Source organism: Lygodium microphyllum, chromosome 18 (assembly GCF_053477565.2).
Source record: "Lygodium microphyllum isolate KBCC chromosome 18, Lygodium_microphyllum_v1.1.10, whole genome shotgun sequence".
Taxonomy (NCBI): Eukaryota; Viridiplantae; Streptophyta; class Polypodiopsida; order Schizaeales; family Lygodiaceae; genus Lygodium; species Lygodium microphyllum.
Window position 1 is genome coordinate 44519695 of NC_141152.1, and position 21827 is coordinate 44541521.

At 40.9% G+C, this 21827-nt stretch overlaps 1 protein-coding gene across 2 annotated transcripts in view; it reads right to left on the minus strand.

Annotated features, from left to right (window-relative positions):
* Positions 1-339: 339 nt before the first annotated feature.
* Positions 340-21827, minus strand: part of NRPB4 (RNA polymerase II, Rpb4, core protein) — a 29512-nt gene continuing 8024 nt past the window's right edge. Inside the window, exons 2-8 of one of the 2 annotated variants that reach the window (XM_087698628.1) lie at positions 3196-3378; positions 3010-3091; positions 2712-2820; positions 2207-2284; positions 1253-1286; positions 1082-1150; positions 340-994 (exon numbers count right to left, since the gene is read on the minus strand). In XM_087698628.1, coding sequence (XP_087554754.1) covers positions 899-994; positions 1082-1150; positions 1253-1286; positions 2207-2284; positions 2712-2797 — 363 coding nt within the window. In that variant the 5' untranslated portion in view covers positions 2798-2820; positions 3010-3091; positions 3196-3378 and the 3' untranslated portion in view covers positions 340-898. The remainder of the gene's footprint in view (positions 995-1081; positions 1151-1252; positions 1287-2206; positions 2285-2711; positions 2821-3009; positions 3092-3195; positions 3379-21827) is intronic. The other variant, XM_087698627.1, reaches the window with a different exon arrangement.

Consider the following 21827-nt stretch of genomic DNA (forward strand, 5'->3'; position numbering starts at 1 on the left):
TTAAACTTAGCTAATTCTTTTCTCAACCTTAAGACATGCTGCCTTTAGGTGGGAGGTTGTTAGGAATAAAAGGCCACCGTACCTCATATACGTGCTCAAGTGTGAACACACCCTTAGAACTTGAACTTTACATATAACTATCACAAAAATCTAAAAACGGTACAACTCATTGTACCCACACATCATGCATCACTAATACTCTCACTCTCTACTGCTGCTGTCTCGCTCTCTCTCTTTGCCATTGCCATTGCTGAACATCACATCTCCACTACGCACCCGTCACTACACTTAGAGCATTAAGCATACAAACTTTGTTATTTAACCTTTTCACAATTTAAATGCTTTAAAACCTCAAGATTATATGCCTCTCCACAGAAGTGAATCCATACTCTTGTTAGTGGACAAAGTAAGGCTTTTAGTATGTATATGGAGGATACAACAGATACATGCAAGCCAAGGTCTCCTATGAGGATTCAAAGATGACCACTCTCTCTCTCTCTCTCTCTCTCTCTCTCTCTCTGCCATTGCCATTGCTGACCATCGCATCTCCACAACACACCTGTCACTACACTTAGAGCATTAAGCATACAAACTTTCTTATTTGACCTGTCACTACACTTAGAGCATTAAGCATACAAACTTTCTTATTTCTCAAGATTATATACCTGTCCACAGAAGTGAATGCATACGCTTGTTAGTGGACAAAGTAAGGCTTTAAGTATGTATATTATGGAGGATATAACAGGTACATGCAAGCCACGGTCTCCTATTAGGATTCAAAGATGACCAAAAAACATCAAAACAGTGGGCATCTTCTATCATGCATTCCGTTTCTCTATACCAGCATTGCTTTCATCATAACAGGAACAGGCTTTGCACATTATTCTCTGTTCTGAAATTACTCAAACTTCTTTATGGTTGCCAAATCAGCCAGCATCTGTTCAATTTTATCGTCTGAAATTCCATCCTCATCATCAAATGCTTTGCTCCTTTTCTATCAGAACACAAATCCAAGGATTCATCAGACCATCTCCACAAAATGTCAAAACAATTTCTTACCAAACCCAGGAAGACCACTTACAGCAAGAGATGGGACCAAAGCCTTTGCTTCTTCCACAGTGTCAGGGCAAAGATTACCAATTACACAAACCTGCAGAAAAAGTTCATAACTCCATACAGTGATACAAAACCTGCCATAATTTCATACAGTGATGCAAATCATGCATATGCAAGATCAACAAATTTTGTTTACCTCAAATTCTGCCAGCTGATTCCGACTGAGAACTCTGTTAGTTGAACGTTAAGAATCCAAAATGTTTAGCCTTCTTCCAATATACAAAGAGCAAAAGTCATTCTCATCATTAACGACAAGTAAACAAGAACTGCACAACCAAGAGCTGGAAAAACAAGTGCACACTAGGTGTTCTGGACGCCCTTTTGTACTACGTCAAAAGCCCAAAACAGGCTTCGACATGAATTGAAACAACAAAAGCCAACCTATGTGAAAAGTCGCGGAGTTCAAACAAAGCCCGAAACCTATGTTTCAAAAAGCCCAAAACCTATGTGAAGAGTCAAATGCAGAGCTCAACAGGCTCTGCAATGACAAGGTTCAGAAATACAGCATACTGATTAGCAAAACCTTCAAAAGCTTCGCTTCAGTGCTGCAACAAGCTTCAATTGCTTCACTTCATCCAAGCTTTGATGCAAACACACAAAGACTGAGCTTTGTTAATGGCATATTGGTTGTAAGCTTCTCAACGGCATTAATCATCAGCTTCAACTTAACAGCAAGCTAATTCAGCCAATTAAAGGCGCAAGCTGACTAACTGATAAAAGGAAAGGAGCAAGCTTTAATTAGCTTCAGGCTAGCAGAAGAAAGCTTTTTAGAAATCAACTTTGCAAAAAGTATGCCTCTTAGTTAACTGGAATCCTTCAAAAAAGCCTCAAGTCAAGTTAACTAACTCCAGCAATCTTTTCATGAAGATTCACTATGCCACTGTAGCATTGCAATAGCATATGCTCTAACCAAGCAATGCTAACAAATTGCAAGTTGTCCAGTGTAACTCTCCTGTCACTGCATATTCCCAAGGGAGTACTATGCAAGTGGTTGTCACAGTTTGAAATTCACTATCCCTCTCCATACATCCCAAAATGGACTAATCATGGACTGTGCAAAGCAGGTTGCAATAAATGAAATTGTGGATACTCTCTAACTTGCTTGACTGCATTTGGATTCTGGTAGCGACTAAACCGTTTCACATACTGCAAAGATTTCTCAAAAACCCTGCAGATAAAGAAGAAATAGCTTTTATACATTCAGAACCAATAAAATATACGAAAGGCTTTGACAATATGGAAAACTTGACGAGAATCAAGACACAAAAGTGACATTTGACAGCACGCTATCTAAAACAGAGTAGAAAAAAGAATTTCACTTTGCATCAAAGCACGCCATACATATGAGCTCAATAGCACCTATTCATGAGCTTTGTGATCCAAATTCCTATAACCAGCATCTTTACTTCCCAAACATTAGGTTTCATTCAAAATACCTATTTCCTCACCAACTTAAACTTCAATCATAACTCTGAAAGAAATTGCTTGTAACATTATTTTCACATTTCCATTTTATCTCTTGCTTAAAAATTTGCTTTGAATTAGAAAGAGTGTATCTAATGCATTTTGCATAGCCATTGGTAAGAAAAACATACTGTGATACTTGAGATGATGGATCATCAGCCAAGCTCTGTATCTGCTCATACTTCCGTTCTAGAATGACTGCTACCTCGGAATTCATCAAGCACTTTGCCTTCTCAAAATCTTGACACCCAAGGAAAACAAGGCAATGAATTCATATGAATAGACAGCTAAAAGTGTGACCAAAGTACAATCATAAATCAAGCACAATCACCAGAAGACTGAACTGCAACTTCTAATGTGTCTGGAAAATTCAGGAATCAAACTTTTAAAAATCGTGTCGCGAGCAGAAAAGCAAAGAAAGCAACTTACATTAACTTCTACTAGAGACCAAAATGACCTATCAAATCAAATACTGTCCCCCCCTTTGATATCCAATTTGATGAGAATTCGCCTGTCATGGAGCACAATGCTGTTGTCAATGCTATGAAGCAAGGTCCCAAACCAATTTTCACTGCACAAATTGATGCCTGCTATGATGCACCAGGGTGCCCATACTGTATCTATGTTGGAACATATAGCCCAAGGTTGTGTGACGAAGTAGAGGCCAAATCGGTAGCATGCAGATGTCTTGAAAACAGTGGAATCCTGCCAATCAGAAGTTGTGTGTTTGTCTTCTTGTCTTGAGAGTTCACTATCCAGCTGGGATTTTAAAGGTACTTTTTGGCCATTTGTACCTTACTGTTCAAAACACATTTATGGTCAGCCAAATGGTTGTTCAACCACTTCTCATTGTTATACTTGTTTACAGTTATCATGCTCTTTGCAGCGCTTAGTTCTCAGTTTCAGTCTGCAGGCTGGGGTGTTGAGCTAAAAATACATAAGCTTCTTTAAAACAGCCCCAAAACATGATTAATTAATGAATTAAACCTTTTTATTAAAAAAGAAATACATTCCTAGAGAGAGTGTCCCATAAGCACAAACCCTATTTGGGAGGACCCAAGCTTTCTATAAATAGGGATACTATGGTGCCCTCCATCCAAGCTCAATCTCGTTTTTGCAAATTGCAAGTGCCATATCTCTGCTGTCAACACCCTGTTCACAGAGGATATCTCAGCCGGAGCTGCTACCCATTGTTGTCCATCATCATGCGCCTGCTGCCCAGCACCCAGCTATTGTTGGTGGCGTTTCTGTCACAACTCTATAGAAACAGAATTTGTATCCTTTTTCATTAATTTGAAAAAGGATACAAATTCTGTTTCTATAGAGTTTTGACAGTTTCTCAGCCTGATTTCCACAGCTGACACACTGCATTCGCTGTACTACACTGCATTTGGTGATTTGCTGCTGTTGCCTGCCAAAAACAACAGAGGTGCCTACATTTTTGCTGTTTGTATCAGCGCCCAGCTTGCAACGTGTCACGGCAGCAAAGGACCTGCGTTTTTGCAGTTTCTGCTGCCTATTATGCTGCCACATCATCAACCCTCCAGCATATTGTTCTCCTGCTCCAACTATTCGTCTCACATTGATCCAGCCTAACAAAGCTGTTTTTGCTGCTGCTAGACATCCCCGCAGGCTGCTTGCTACGTTTCAGGATCTGTCAGAGTACAACACACTCTTCAACTCATTCTCTCTGCCCCGGTCCTTGAAAGATGGGAGTTCTAGGTTCAATATTCTTCACTACATGGTGTATTTGTTGCATTGAGCATCGTATTATATTCAATTTTCATTCATTGATGTGTGTTGTGTTCATCGTCTTTGAGTTACCCTAACCCTATATGTGTTTCTTTATCAATCTGTGAGTTTGTCATATAATCGTGTTGTGTTTTCTATATTAGAGCATTTCTTTACATGGTATCAAAGCTAGGTACTCTCTAAAGAAACCTAAGCCTTCAATTGGAAGCCTCTTCTCAAAAGCGAGAACTACAAGGGGAAGATGGCATCGAACACATCTTCATCGCTTCAATTCCTGGAGCCCAACATGTCGAGAACGAAGTGGGAGAGGGCCTCACAACTTGCCCCACAGGGATCCGATATGGGTGGAGAGACATCAGACTACCATAGAGTCCAAAGGCCATTTGAGACCACACAAGCTAAGTATGACCTTATCTTGATGCATTGGGCTTAACAACAACTAGAAGGTAAATCTAAGTTTTCCTTTTTAGATTTGGTGCACCAATCTATTGATTTTGCAAAAAGGACGAAACCACCACATGGGACTCACCATCCTATTGTGGATACCAGCACGGAGCATGAACCTACTTTCTCTTTTCCTCACCCACTCCAATACTAGACACATATGCATTCACTTCTCAATCTTTTCATAATGTTTCCTCCTTAAAGCAAGATTTGGGAGCTACTCAGGATGAAGAAACTCTTCAAATTCAATTTTGGATCATGAGTCCTAAAGAGGACAGGTATCTGTTTATGAACACATGATAAGTTCACTTTGAAAATATCAGTACCACCTGTAAGTTTCCCTCCTCCATCTTTTCCTTCTAGTTCAAATTTTGCTTCTCAAGCTCAATTTGAAGTAGGTGAATCATCTCATTCGTTCATTCCATCTTTATCCACATTCCAATTTCAATTGTTAAAACATCAAAATCAATTTAATGCATTTGCATCCACATCCACACTACAATTTCAATTTCCATCCAACCCACCTGCTAGTAGTCTTGCACACAACTTTGGGCATGCAACCCATCTCAGGCCTGCTTGTGACTTTCTTAGGCCTATCCACCATTTTCTCAACCTTGCCTGCAATTTTCTCCAGATCTTTTTTTAAATATGCAAAAACCATCATTTTTAAATTTGGGGGTTTTCAAAAAGTTACAATTTCCAATCCATATTGTCCATCTCTATCATTTTCGCCTATGCAAAAGTACTCAAAAACCTAAAAGCGCAAAAACGCTAATTTTATAATTTGGGCTTTTTGAAAATTTGTGCAATTTCTCATCGATCTTGCCCATCTCATTCCCAATTTCAACAAGTTTCAATTCCCCACACTCTGTGCCAAGAAATTTGGGGGTTTTTGACCGACTTGCCCAATTTCTAAAATTTCTTGAAATCTCCATCAGAAAATTGGCGCTTTTGCTGAAATCGGCTCCCGTTGGCGGTGGAATCTCAGGAATCATCACCGACATTGGTCATTGGCTGTAAATAATTTTGAATTTCTGAAAATTTATGCAGAAAAATTTGGGGCTTTTTGCTCTTAAGCCTTAAAAGGCATACTACATGTGGTGATACAACATAAATTGCTGTTTTGATCAGTTTGGGCATAGAAATAGAGACATTGACAACCTTTGTTTGGTTATACAACAGTGATTCAGCTCTTGACAGCTTTGGAACAACAAGTACTCTTGTTTGCATTGAGATCCCGAAGAGGATTTTGGTCATTTATGACTCATGTGTTGGAAATTTTGGTTACAACTTCCATTCAGTTTTTATTTAGTTATGGCAAGGAATAACAATGATGTCCTTAGCATCCTCACCAATGAGGAAAAATTAGATGGTACGAATTACTCCCTTTGGAGATTCATAATTCGGAACCTCCTTGTGGCCAAGAATTTATGAGATTACCTCACAGGTGATAAAGTTCGACCTACAACGATTGCTCCTAGCACACCTCCTCTCGTGCAAGGGAGAGGTGGAGGACAGCCTGTTGCTCCCCATGTTGTTACACCTAACCAGAAGAGATGGGATTCTAGAGATGCACAAGCTTTATCTTTGATAGCTCTATTAGTGAAAAGAGTCATCATACCTCGCATTTGGTCTTGCAAAACCTCATGCAACTTGGGTTGTTTTGGAGCAAATATTTGCAGCCAAGAATGTGATAGCCTGCCCACTTTAGGGTCGCTAGTCTATCATCTCCTAGTTGTGAGCTCTTTTCAGAGTCTTCACAGAGACATGGAAGCTCTGGTATTTTAGTGTGCATTTCTTCTTCTAGTCAAGTTTCTTATGTGTTTTTTGCATTTCCTAGCTTGTGCCACCCTATCAAACATTGTCCTGCCCCCTAGCATTTTTATGCCACCTCAGATGCATTTTGAGCATTTTTATATGCTATGGACTGCATTAAATGCAGCACTAGAAGGTAGCTGGTTAGCCAACATCAGCTCGACATTCTGCGATATATAGCGCGTTTATTGGCTGGGGCAAATCATCTTTTGCACGTTGTTGATTCACTCCTCCATCTCTGGCGTACTCCTCCGTCTCCGATGTTGCTACTGCCATCATCATTTCCAGCCTAAGCTGTGCCTTCACTGATGCCTCAAGCTATGTGCAAGGACTGATGAGTCCTCCCTTTGTATTCGACATTCATTTTCAATTAGTGCAGATTTCTTCCTTCTTCTTCCTGCTATCTCTCTCTTCCTTTCTCTTTGTGTTCATGCTCCTTCCATTGCGCACTCTCACATGGTATTTGTTAAAATTTGCCAATTCTATGGGCAGCGCCCAATGTCTTAGTTAGTTGGTTTGTAGTGTGAACACAACTACATTAATAAGTTGTGTCACCACTTCTAGAGTTAGTTCTAAAGTTGAATTAACTCTAGTTGAGTTAGGGATAGGTCTTAACTTAAGACCTATTGTACTTTCATTCCATTATTCTAGCACTTGCATCTTTTGAGTGTGGATCGCCTTCTGTTCACTCTATATTTCTCTTCCTCCATTTCCAACATTTGGTATCACAAAAGCTTCTACATGCAAAGCCCAAGGAAGAGAAGTTGTTGTTTTGGAGGAGGTGTTGTCACGGTTTTCAGCCTGCACACAGTCCCATATGCAGTCTTGCATGTAAATCTGCACACATTGCCTCTCTCAGCCCTGCTCATTTGAGAAAAAAACGCAAAAACCTAATGTTCCAAATTTGGGGGCTTTCAAAGATTTCTGCAACTTCTCATCCATGTTGCTCGTCTTGTACCTAATTTTGGAATAAATTCTCATTTGGGGATTTTCAGACAACTTTCCCAATTTCTAAAATTTCTTGAAATTTCTTCCAAAGAAAGTTGGGGTTTTGCCTAATTCGAGTTCCCTTGCATGAATCTCCGTCGAAATTGCCAACATTGCACGATTTCTTCAACATCGATGCAAGAAATTTGGGGCTTTTTAATTTTATGCTCCAGCACATATCACAAGGCAGATTCCAACTGCAGGTTACTATTGGCACACGGCCCAAGGCGACATTTTTGTAAAAATTCAATCTGTAAGGTATAAATTTCTACAATTTCTTTGAAATTTTGAGAAGAAATTTGGGGCTTTTGCCTTACATGCATTCCCAGGCAGTAAATGAGTGGTACAACAGCATTAAATTGCTGCATTACAAGGTAGGTGAATTACAACAGTGCATTGATATTATTCTTGTGGCTGAGTGATGATTCAAGTGACATTGTGCACACTTCGGCATTGGTGGGATAGTTTGGCACCTATTTGATAATCCCAAGGGATATTTGGTCCTCTGAGGAGTGTACACATTGTACTTCGGCATGGAAGTATTTGGCTGCAGATTTTTGCTCATTCCTGACAACATGGCACATCCAGGAAACAATGATTAGAGTAGCATCCTTGGTGTTTTCACTCAGAGGAACAAGCTTGATGGCTCCAACTACCCGTTGTGGAGTTTTATGGTCCTCAACCTTCTTGTTGCAAAGGACTTGTGGAACTTTTTTATAGGTGACTTGCAACGACCAAGAAGTCTCACACCTCAGACACCTTAGCGTCATGCTTGAGGACAAGTTGGTGGTACTACTACTCCTCTTCCCCCTCCTATGAAGGATCAGAGGAAATGGGATTCCAAGGATGTTCAAGCACTTTCCTTGATAGAATTGACAGTAAAAAGGGCCATCATTCCGCATATTCGGTCTTGCAAGACCTCAAATCAGCATGGGACATACTTGAGCATATGTTTGCTTCCCACAATGAGGCCAAGATCTCCCAATCTTTGCAAAGAGTTGGCAAATGTAAACATGGATGAGGATGATATTATGACGGATCACCTTACTCATATACAAGATTTGCGTCAACAGTTGCTCATTGTTGATAAGATTATTCAAGATGCTGAATTGGTGAACATTACCCTGAACTCTCTTCTAGAGTCATCTCTTGGTTTTGACACCTCTTTGTTTGTGGAGTTGGAAGGCCTCTTGTTGCAAGAGGAGCAAACTTGGAAGAATATTGCTTTGCATTCAGGTGGTGTGGCTATGCTTTCCAAGTTTAAAGGCAAGATGCACAAAGTCAGCAAAAGGGTGATATTGGACAACCATTAAACAAGACTGTCCAAGACTCAAATGAGTCTAAAAAGAAGGGAAAATGCCATTATTGCAAGAAGTCGGGTCGTTATATTGATGAGTGCTGAAAGAGATTAACCAAGAAGAAAAAGAAAGACTCCGGTTTGGCTATCCAAGAGGCATCAGCCAACAAATTAGCATATGGTGATGCTTCAACCAACTTGGTAGAGGAAGATTATGCATTTCTCACATGCAGTTATAATTCTTCTATAGCTGATTTAGCATTTAATGCTACTAAAACGCAACAAACATGGTATTTTGACAATGGTGCTTCAAAACACATCACTTCTAGAAAGTGCTTGTTTACTTCTTTGCATTCAGCCCTTGCTAGAAAGTGCGTCACATGTGCAAACAGCAACAGTTATAATGTTTGTGGCATTGAAACAATCACTATTACTGCTACAGATGGTTCAAACTTCATGCTTCTAGATGTATTGTTTGTACCTGGCATTACAAAGAACTTAATCTATTTTTGCCTTCAATAAGTATGGCTTTCAAGTCATCTTTGAGGAGGATGACAAATGTGTTGTCAAAGATAGAGAGATAGCCTAAAGCTGTCCAACACCTTGTACAAGGGTTTATTCTTGTTAGACACTCGTGACCAACAATCTTATGATACTCTAGCAATCACTAGTCTTATGCCCGCTATGCAAAATACCGAGCTTTGGCATGCCCGTTATGGACCTATGAGCTTTGGGAGTTTGACGACCCTTCCGAGGTGTCATATAGTAGATGCATTGCCTCCTATGAAGACTCCACCTTCTCATGCGTGCGAGGCATGTATTTTGGACAAGATGCACAAGTTTGCCTTCAAAAAAGATGGTGCAGTACATGTTGTCCGAAAAATGCACCTTATTCACTCTGATGTTTGTGGTCCCATGAGGACACATGCACTTGGGGGTCATCTCTACTTTGTTACATTTATTGATGACTACTCGAGATATACATGGGTGTATGGATTAAAGACTAAATCTGATGTATTCATGCATTTTAAACAACTTGTGGCAAATCTTGAGACTGAAACTGGTTTAAAAGTGCACACACTTCGCACAAATAGAGGAGAGGGAGTACATGTCTCGTGCATTTGAGACATTTGTTAGATCGTGGCATTACCCATCAAGCCACTGTTGAAATGACTCCTCAACAAAATGGAGTTGCTGAAAGGAAGAATCACACTCTCATGGAAATGACTCGTTGTATGTTAAAAAGCAAGGGGCTATGTGACCAGCCCTCCTTCCGTGGATGGGTGGTTAATTACAGCAGAAAACAATTAATTCAAATCTGAAAATACAAAGTTACCTATTGATCTTGGACAATGCATATCCAACTGGCCCTAAAACTGGCACCCCTTTCAATATTTCTTTAGCTTTATTGAAGAAAAAGTTGATTTACAATGGGATTCTCCTGATCCCCTTCGCAATCCAAACTCTTCTTGCTGTCCAAAGTGACCAGCAAGTCTTCAATCCGATTTGCCCCTTGATTCAGGCACTTAATTGGCCTTCACCCACTTCATAGACAATGAAAATGCCCCAAATTCAATGGCTGGCTAGTCCTCCACTTGAATTTAGCTAAAAATCGCCTTCAACCCTGTTGAATCCAAGTCTTGGAGCTTCCAATTTCTAGCACGCTTTCCAAGGCTGCTGTTAAACCCTAATTTTTGTTGTAAATTAGGGTTTACAGCAAAGAAATTTACAATTTTTCAGCCTCCAAGGGTCCAAATACTGAGATCTTCAAAGCAACGCTGTGAAATGGTTGAGAGATGACAAAGAAAGCTGTAGAAAGAGAAAATTAAGAGTTTTGTCGCGAAGAATGATTGAAAATCAATCAAACACAGTTACTGCCTTGCCACAACAGCTTGTAGATGCAAAGAATTGAAGAAAATCAGTCATTTACTACTACTGCCATGTCTCAACAGCTTGTAGATGCTGTCATCTACTATTGATTGGTCTTCTCCAGCCCTTTGCTGCCTCAGAAGGTCCTCCAATGGCTGCAAATCAAATCAGCAACATCTCCTCCCTCTCTCTTCCAAGCAGAATCCACTAAAAATGCCTCTCTCTAGCCTCTAAAGACGTTTTTCAATCGTGCATGGGCATTTTTGACAAGTGACAACCTTCCCAAATGGTTTTTTCAACATTAGCCATAAATAAATATTAATTTCAGCCTTTATTTCCTGAAAATTAATCTAATAATTATTTCGGTGCCCATAAAAATAATATGATTGTGTATGAGGGAGTACTCCTTGTAGCTCCCTCACCCACGGTTTGGGCGTCGTGTTGATGCGCGTTGATAGCTCCACCCACCCTCCGTGACATGGTCCCTTGCTGAGCCCGTGCAAGCTTGTAAATGCTTTCTAGCTATGAATATGAAGTAAAGCCCCCAAGATGGGCCCTTTGGTAAACCTCGCGTCGTGTTCCATTCCGTGTCGCGTTCCGTGACGTGTTCCGTGACGTGTTGAGGTGCCCCGTGACGCGTTCCGGGGTCAAAATGCAAAGTTTCCAGAAAGGGTCTAGTGCCGCCCCGGGGCCTAGACGGGGTCCCGAAAGGGTCCCGGAAGGGTCTCTAAGGGTTGGACCATCACACTTGGTGGCCAAAAATTAAATTGGCTAGACAACTTCCATTCCCGAGTGTTTCTGCACCATCTTTGACTATCAAGTTGGTGTTAGGTACCATTAAACGCCACTTCTCTAGTGTCACCAACTGACACTTATGGCCAAATAAATAACCTAGGCCAACAACCAGTACCAGATACCACCAAGTACCTATGCGGCATAACTTATAACAACTTTTGCCTTGGACATCCGGTGATTTCTTCGAGTCCTCGGCTCGTAAATGTTGGGAATAAAGGGCCATCGTGCCTTTTATATGTGCACGGGTGTGAACACACCCTTAGCACATTGTACTTTCATACATATATCTATCTAAAACCTAAAGTGGTACACTCGTCCTTGTACCGAAAAATGTGTTTACTCTCTACTCTGCTTACTCACACTCTCTCTGTCTCTCTCTCAGAGCGTAAGGTCTATCTACCTCTATCTCTGTGCCTCACCAGTCCCTACAAATTGGTATCAAAGTGGTGGTTACAAGGTTCACGTTTCCAAGGAGTGTCAAGTCGCAGGACTGACAGAAGTCCACTCGACAAGTAAAGCAAGCAGGTCGAGCAGAAGACCAACGACGTCAGCAAGTAGTCAAGCGGTAAGCGACATCTGCAGGGAAGTCGGACAAGACTGGCAGGCAACAGTCGTCTGCACAGGCAGTAGCATGACGGGCTGTGACAGCGTGGACCAAAACGGCTGCAACTGACAGGCGATAGTGGGCAGCAGTCAACGCTCGAAACCAGCGGGCAAGGAGATCTGACGAGACGCAATGCGTGACGTGCAACTCGTGACAGAGCCATCGGTCGAGTGCGCAACGGGAAGGCCTCACGAGTCGACGGACCCGTCATTTAAAACTTTTTTTTCCAACCCAAAAAAAAAAAAAACCAACAGCATTTTTCTCAAACTCCTTCCCCTAATCGAGGTTCGCGCGTGCAAGCACAAAACATCAACTTTGTGCAATTTTGGCCCAAAAAGCTAGGGCTTTGCCAGACTAAGCACTGTTCGTGGAAAATTGAGACATCAGCGTCGAAATTGCAGGCATTGTGCGCATTTGAATTGGGGATTTCGCCAAAATTGTTGAAATTTTGCTCATTTGAGTGAAATTTCTCAACATTTAGCCTAGAAATTTGGAGCTTTTCCCAGATTTGGGAAATTTGATGCAGGACAAGCAAATTTGTCTCAGAAATTGCAAGAATTTGAGACATTTTGTCCCCGACATTTGGGGCTTTTCATGTACATGTACAAATTGGGCTGAAATTAACCCAATTTCTTGACATTGAGGCACATTGAACCTCGTGCAATTTGGGGCTTTTGCAATTTGAACAAAATTTATGCAGCATTTAGTCATTTTATGTACTTGCAGGTTGAATTCCGCGCAATTTGGACATCAACACTTGGTGAAATTTGGGGGTTTTGCTGAAATTGCTTCATTTTGGCAAAATTGGACAGCCCTATGCATGACAGAGGAAATGCAGATGTGTGTTTAACGCTTTTGAGCACAAAATTTTGGGGCTTTCATCCGCTTGTGTCAAATTTTATGCCCGTGGGTACAAGTACAACAGAAATTACAGTTGAAATTTTGGGATTTCTCATGTAATGTGATGCACATGCCCTTTGGAACAGCTGTAATCAGTTGGATAATGCTGTAGCACTTGGTTTGGTGCTTCTGAAAACTGAATTACAGATCTGAAATCTGTACTTCTGCATGGTCATTTATTGCTGATTGGTACTTGTTTGTACCTTGGTCACTTGAGCGACAATTTGGGCCTGCATTTACTAGTTTTTTGGTCGCTTTTGAGCTGAAAACCATGGCTGGCAGCAATGACAGCAGTAATTTGATGCATATAAAGAAGCTTGAAGGCGCACATAATTTTGCAGTGTGGCAAAAACAGTGCTACAATATCCTGTTACAAAAGAAGCAGGCAAAGCCGATCAAAACTAAAGGGGCAAAGCTTGTGGACATTGACCAGGACGATTGGGATGAGTTGAATGAGCTTGCACGCTCAACCATAGAGCTATCGATTTCTGATGCCTTAGTCTTCAACATTGAAGGTTTGGATTCTGCATATGCTATATGGACTAGACTCGAAGAACTGTATGTACAGAAGAGCGCTGCGAGTAAAGTGTATTGGCTGAAAAAGCTTATGGATTTGCGTATGAAAGAAAGTACAGCAATGTTTACTCACTTGAGTGAGTTTAACCCCATTTTCAGCCAGCTGGTTGCCTTGAAGTTCATGATTGATGAGGAATTTAAGGCTACTTTCTTACTTTGCACTCTACCAGAGAGTTGGGATACATTAAGGACTGCCATGAGCAACTCTAATGTGATCCTTTTGTATGCTGATGTAGAGAGTGCTCTACTTATGGAAGAAATGAATCGGCAGAACAATGCATCCAATAAGTCTTCCAGTACTTTGCATACTAGGGGCAGATCACAGTAAAAGGGCAAATATGATGACAAGGGACGCAGTAAATCACGTGGCAAAGATGTTGAATGCCATCATTGTGGCAAAAAGGGTCACTTTAAACGTGACTGCTACAAATGAAAGAAAGAGAAAGCAAAAGGCAAGAAGACAAATGATTGCAAGGAAGAGAAGGACAGTCAGCCTAAGAAAAGCAGTGTAAAAATTGAAGAGGTGAATGTAGTCACTCATGACAGTGACAGTGGCAGTGATGTACTCTTTGTCTCTTCACACTTTGGTGCACGTGCTCTACTTGCAGATACAGATGATGACATGCATACTTGGATTCTTGATTCAGGTGCTTCCTTTCATGTCACCCCTCATCGTGAGTGGTTTTCCACATATACAGGGGGTCGACATGGTATTGTCCATCTTGGGGACAACTATGCATGTGAGATTGCAGGTATTGGCAGTGTACAATTACAATTTCAGCATGGCTCTGTCCTTACACTTCAGCATGTACGGCATGTACCTCAACTCAAGAAGAGCTTGATCAGCACAGGGCAGCTAGATGATGATGGTTTTCATACCACCTTTGGTGATGGAAAATGGAAGATCTGTAAGGGATCTAGGGTTATTGCCAGAGGTTGCAAGAGTGATACGTTGTATCCACTTCCTGTATCTAGTGTGCGTGACCATGTTGTTGCCGTGACCGAGCAGCCAAGTGTTTCTTTGTGGCATGGCCGGTTGGAACACATGAGTCAAACATGAATGAAAGTGCTTTCTCGTTTGGGTTACTTGCCTTGTCTTCTTTATGCTGATTTGAGCACTGTGATCATTGTATTTATGGCAAACATGCACAGACTTCTCACAAAAAGTCTCTTTCTTTAAAATCTTCTCCTCTAGAGTTAGTACATTCAAATGTATGTCAAATGCCAGGATTATCTTTAGAGGAAAAGAAATATTTTGTTACCTTTGTCGATGATGCTACACGGAAAGTATGGGTTTACCCTATTCGTAGCAAGGATGAAGGGCTTGACAAGTTTAAAAAATTCTTGGCATTGGCTGAAAATCAAACAGATAAGACACTTAATTGTCTTTGCTCTGACAATGGTGGGGAATATGTGTCAGCCTTTCAGACATTTTGTGACAGCAAAGGGATAAAGAGGGAGCTCACTGCCTCTCATAATCCACCCCAAAATGGAGTTGCAGAGCCGATGAATCGGACCATATAGGATAAGGTCCGTACAATGCTGTCTCATGCTGCATTACCCCATGGTTTTTGGACAGAGGCTATTATGACAGTCATTCACTTGATTAATCAGTCACCAAAGAGGTCTTTGGATGGGGAGTTCCCCAAGAAGCGTGGTCGGGCAAGCCACCTTCATATGCTCATCTAAAAGTGTTTGGTTGCGAGGCTTTTGTGCACATTCATAAAGAAAAACGCAGCAAACTTAAGTCAAAGTCCTATAAATGCATTTTCCTAGGATATGGTGACGAGGGTGAAATGGGGTATAAATTGTGGGATCCCGAGAAAAGGAAAATAGTACACAGAAATGACGTTATCTTCCGGGAAGATCACATGCACAAACAACCCGAAAAGACTGAGGAGGTCCGTAGGGTTGTATTCCGAGAAGAAATACCTTTTGGATAGTAAAATGTGCCCGTTGTATAGCAGCAAATACCTGCTGTAAATGAACCTGTAAATGCAGGAAATGATGTTGGAAATGATCAGCCAGCTATTGCCCATGAAAATGAGCCATTACATGTGTAGGAACAGCCAGGACAGCAAGCTGTTAATGCTGATTTGCAGGCTGAAATGCCAGGACAGCATGCTGAAAATGGAAATTTGCAGGAACAACCAGCAAACAATTACCATTGGGTTAGGAGATCGTCTACGGCCACTAGACAACCTGACAGATTTGTTCCTGGTGCAATTAATGTGACTGAGTATGTCATGTTGACAGACTTTGGTGAACCGTCTTGCTTCAAGGAAGCAATGGACAGACAAGACAGCAAGAAATGGTATAAAGCAATGCTGTCAGAGATGGAATCTCTTGAAAAAAATGGCACTTGGAACTTGGTGCAGTTGCCTAAAGGGCAGAAAACCCTTCCATGTGAATGGGTTTACAAAATGAAGGTCACTTCTGATTCCTCACCAAAGTACAAAGCAAGATTGGTTGTAAAGGGGTACAAGCAGGAGCATGGAATTGACTTTGATAAGATTTTCTCTCCTGTAGTCAAGATGACTACATTGAGAACCATTTTGGACTTGGTTGCAGTTGAGGATATGGAGCTCATACAGATGGATGTAAAGACTGCGTTTTTACATGGTGATTTGCATGAAGACATACATATGCAACAGCCTGAAGGGTTTGTTGAACAAGGGAAGGAAAAAATGGTATGTAAACTCAAAAGGAGTTTATATGGGCCGAAACAAGCACCAAGAGAATGGTATCATAAGTTTGATACATTCATGCAGTCCCAAGGCTTTCATAGAAGTCAAGTGAATCACTGCTTGTACACCAAGAAGGCAGCAGATGACAGCCTGATTATCTTGGTTTTGTATATTGATGACATGCTGATTGCTGGCAGGGATACTCATACCTTGGATTCATTGAAGCAAAGTCTTCATGGCACCTTTGTCATGAAGGATCTGGGTGCTGCAAATCACATTCTTGGCATGCGAATACTCAGAGATAGATCTACAGGTTTACTCTATCTATCTCATCAGGAGTATATCTCCAAAGTTTTGCAACGTTTCAATATGGAGGGGGGGGAAACAATTGGGGTTCCATTGCCTCCATATGTGAAACTCAGTGCAGAGGACACCCCTACATCTGATGATGAGAAGGCTGAAGTGGCCAAGATACCATATGCTTCAGCTGTTGGCAGTTTGATGTATGCTATGGTTGCTACACGTCCTGACATTGCTTTTACAGTGAGAGTGGTTAGCAGATACATGGCAACCCCTGGCAAGAAGCATTGGAATGCAGTGAAAGGTATTATGAGATACCTCAAAGGCACAAAGGAGTTGGGCATCTGCTTTGGAAAGCAGAAGGCATCTGTTGTTGGCTTTACGGATGCAAACTATGCTAGTCATGCGGACTGTAGGAAGTCCACTTCTGGGTATGTGTTTCCTTTCACAGGAGGAGCGGTCTCTTGGATCTCCAGGCTACAAAAGTGTGTTGCATGTCTACTACAGAGACAGAGTATGTAGCTGCCACTGAGGCATACAAGGAGGCTTTATGGCTTTCACGTCTGGTGGGAGAGCTTGGCATCACATAGTTATCTGTTCTCCATTGTGATAGTCAGAGTGCTATCATGCTAGCACGGAATCCTGTCTTTCATGCAAAGACAGCACATACAGGTGAAATATCACTTCATTAGAGATGTACTTGACAGCAAGAGCATTGAGCTTGACAAAGTGCATACAGATGATAATCCTGCAGACCTTCTCATGAAGGGTCTTCCAACAGAACGGTTTGCTCATTGCTGGCAGATGATGGGAGTTGGATAGATATATTTATTTCAGCTTTGTACATACTTAGACTTAGCTGATTCTTTTCTCCTCTTAAGGCACATTGCCTTTAGGTGGGAGGTTGTTGGAAATAAAGAGCCATTGTGCCTTTTATATGTGCACAGGTGTAAACAAACCCTTAGTACATTGTACTTTCATACATATATCTATCTAAAACCTAAAGTGGTACTCATCCTTGTACAGAAAAACGTGTTCACTCTCTACTCTGCTTACTTGCACTCTCTTTATCTCTCTTTCAGAGTGTAAGGTCTGTCTACCTCTATCTCCATGCCTCACCGGTCCCTACAGTAAATTTACTTTAACCCCAGTTGCACCTCACATGCGCAACATTTACTTAATCATGTGATAAAAAATTAATCCACATGTTAAGTGAGATTTCAAAAATACATGTTCTCGTGACAACCCTTCCCCTTGAAATCTTTGCAATCGTCCTCGATTGCACAGCCAAATACATCAAAAGCAAAGTACTACATTGAAATTTCCATAGGGCATCATAGTCAACACAACATTGCGCACTGATATTCAACCATTTCTATGCCCAAAATATACTGAAAATTACCAGCCAACGTAGCATAGCATAAGACACACAAAGATTTTCAAAAACATTGCTAGATTATCATATGACATATCCATTTCTCATGAGCTCAACTCATCTGGCAAAACCAAACCATAGTATAGTAAAAACCAAGCATAAACCATGGCTAAAACATCAATGGGATCATAGCATATGATGTCCATGGAACTAGATGTAAACCATTGAAAACTGAGCATAATCTGATCATAAACCAATCACCTACTGATCTAAGAACTGATCACAAACTGCTGCAAATGTCACCTCAAATTGATCACAAACTCATTGCAAAAGCTAACCAGCAATCAGTGCAAAAATTGATGCACGACTGATCCAAAAAGCGACCATAAATGGTTCTCAAGCTTATCAAAAATTGAGATTGATCAAAAATTGAGATTGTTCAAAAATTTTGTCTCAAAATTCAAGCAAAATTCATGCTAAATTGATCATAAGCTCATACAAAAGTATAGTTCCAGTCCTTGGGTAAAACTTATACTCATCTGCATACATCTCACAGTGACTAGTACACTAAGTAGTGACCTCATGGCAAATATACTGTCAACGAAGTACCTTGGATGCATGTTGAATACATCTCATTGTGACTAGTACACTAAGTAGTGACCTCATGGCAAATATACTGTTACGCAGTACCTTGGATGCATGCTGAATACATCCGAGATCCACTACATACGAGAGTTGTCCATAACTAGAGAAGTGAAAGTGCTGCCTCCCCCTTGGTATCAGGCAATGCTCCGAACCCTTGCTCTGCTGAACCTAACGAAGCCCAAACTAAAGTCGGCTCTAACTGAAAGGCATCTAGGTAAAGCTGCAACAACTGAGGATGGTCTGCCAAGTTATCCTCTTCCATCCATATGGCATCCATTGGTGAATACTTCTGAAATTTCACCAAATATCTCCTGGAAACTTTACCTTTGACCTTTCTTTCCTTATGTGTCAAAATCTGCTCAAGCACCAAAATCTCATCTAGCTCCTCAACCTCAGGCTGAATTTCAGCAAACATATCCTCTGGCACATCATCATGAAAAGGCCTCAACAAACTCACATGAAAGACATTGTGTATCCGCCAATGTGGAGGTAATTTCAGCCAATATGCCACATCCCTGATCTTCTCCAACACTTGAAAGGGCCCATAGTATCTCATACTCAACTTCGAATACAATCTATCTCTTCCTTTCATCTTTTTCAACCTTGCCTTTTCAAATCTCAGCAATACATAATCACCCTCTACAAACTGCAAAGCACGTTTGTGGCGATCAACTACCCTCTTTTGCTTTTCTTGCAATTTTTTATCTTTGCATAGGCTACATCCAAGTTTTCCATATAACGATCAGCCTCAAAGATCTTATCCTTAGTTTGCGGAATAGGTGGTACCTTCTTGCCACCCTCAATCACCTCAAATGGAGCTTTGCCCGTAAAACTATGCACTGTATTGTTGTAAGCAAACTCAACCAAGGGCAAATATTGCTTCCGTTGTGTCTTGTAGTCTGAAACATAGCACCTCAAAAGATCTAACACTATGGAATTTACTTTCTCATACTGACCATCTGTCTACAGATAGAAGCATGATAAGAATTTCAATGTGGTACCCATATTCTCAAACAAGCCCTTCCAAAATAAACTGGTCATCCAGGGGTCTCAATCACTAATGATCGACTCTGGCATACCATGATACTTAAAGATATGCTGTAAAAACGATCGTGCCATATAATCAACCTTTATTTTCTTCCTCACCGAAATGAAATGGGCTTGTTTGCTAGACATGCAAATGATAGTCCATATCCCATCATTCCTTGTAGGTATCTTAAGAAGCTCAAAAATAAAGTACATTGCAATGCTCTGCAAAGGCCGATCTGGAATAGGCAAGGGCTACAATAAACCCGGCAACTTTTGCCTATCGTGCTTTACCTTCTAGCATATGATGCATGTCTTAACAAACTATTCTACATCATGCCTCAAAGCTAGCCAATAAAAGAAATGCTCCACTGCCTTGACCGTGGCATCAATACCTCTGGGTCCTGCATACGGAGGAACATGACTTTCAGTGGTAACTCTAGGCCTTAACTGCTTTGTGACACAGTCGTCCATGCATCATCAGAAATCCATCTCTTAGCACAAAGTGTTCATGCCTTTGGCCATTGCAAAGCTAATCATAAACATTAGCAACGTCCGAATCAACAACATATTGCTCTTTCATGGCATTCAACTCAATGTGATAAACCATGCTCATAGCTGAAATTTGTGGCTTACATGACAGTGCATCAGCCACAATATTATTTTTACCATCAATATATACAATCTAAAAATGAAACATAGAGAGAAAATTTGCCCATCTCATATGCTTCTCTGACAACTTTGTCTGCTTTAGAAAGTACCTCAAAGTTTGATGGTCTGCCTGCACTATAAAATCAGCCCCCAACAAATAATGTTTCTACGTAGACAGTGCATGAATTACAACCAAGAGCTCTTTCTCATAGACCTGCAAATTCTTTTCTGCACCATGGAGAATTTGGTTCTCATAAGCCACAACTTGATCGTCCTGCATAAGAACAACCCCAATGTTGTTACCGCATACATTACAATGAACTATGAATGACTTTCTTAGATCGAGCAACACAAGCACAAGATTTGAAGCCTTCTTTTCCTTCAACTTTTCAAATGCTGAAATTTCCATTGTTGTCCATCTAAATGGCACATTCTTCTTCAGCAAGGCATGCAATGGAGATGCAATTTCAGTAAACCCGCGTATATACTTCCTGTAGTAAGAACATAAACCCAAGAAGCTGCGAATCTCATGCGCATTCCTCAAAGGTGGCCATGATCATATTGCTTCAACCTTTGCAAGGTCCATGTAAATACCATCAACCGATACAATATGCCTCAAAAAGTGGATTTCATGCAAAAACAATTCACTTTTCTTGTCATTGATAACCAGCCTATGGTCACGCAGTTCATTGAACACAATATCCAAGTATCTTCTATGCTCTGTCTCATTCTTTGAATAGACAATCATGTCATCAAAGAAAGTTCCCACAAATCCTCTATGTGGCCTGAAGATACGATCCATCATCCGATTAAAAGTGGCAAGAGCATTTATAAGTCCAAAAGGCATAACAAGAAACTCATACAATCCAAAAGATGTCCTAAAAGCTGTCTTAGACACATCTTCTGGTCTAATGCGTATCTGATGATACCTACTTTTCAAATCTATACGGCTAAATATGGTTACCCCTTGCAATCTATCCATGACATCATCAATCCAAGGAATCCGAAAGCGATTCTTTATTGTGATCTTCTTCAAAGCACGATAATCAATGCACATACGCCATGAACCATCCTTTTTCTACACCAAAAGCAAAGGAGATGAGCTGGGCTGAATCGACTCTTTTTCTCACAGCTCATTTACCTGACTCATAATCTCCTCTTGTTGGGCTGCACTGACTCTATAGGGTGGCTTATTAGGTGGGCTACTTCTAGGGATAAGATCTATGCCATGATCTTCCGGCCTTTCAGGCGGTAGCTGCCCCGAAAGTGACTGAGAGAAGCAATCAGCATACATTTTTATAATTGGCATGCGATTCTTCTCTAACTTAGACATGTTCCCAACATTCTCACTATCATCTTTATCCTTAGTAAAAACCAAGTACGCTGAAAGATGATTTTTCATTACTTTAGAAATGGCGCTGCAGATACATCAGGGACAAATTCACCTTTCAACTTTACATCAAGTGTGAGTCCCTTTCCCTTATGCTGAATAGCGATCTTTTTTGCACGAGAATCAATCACTGC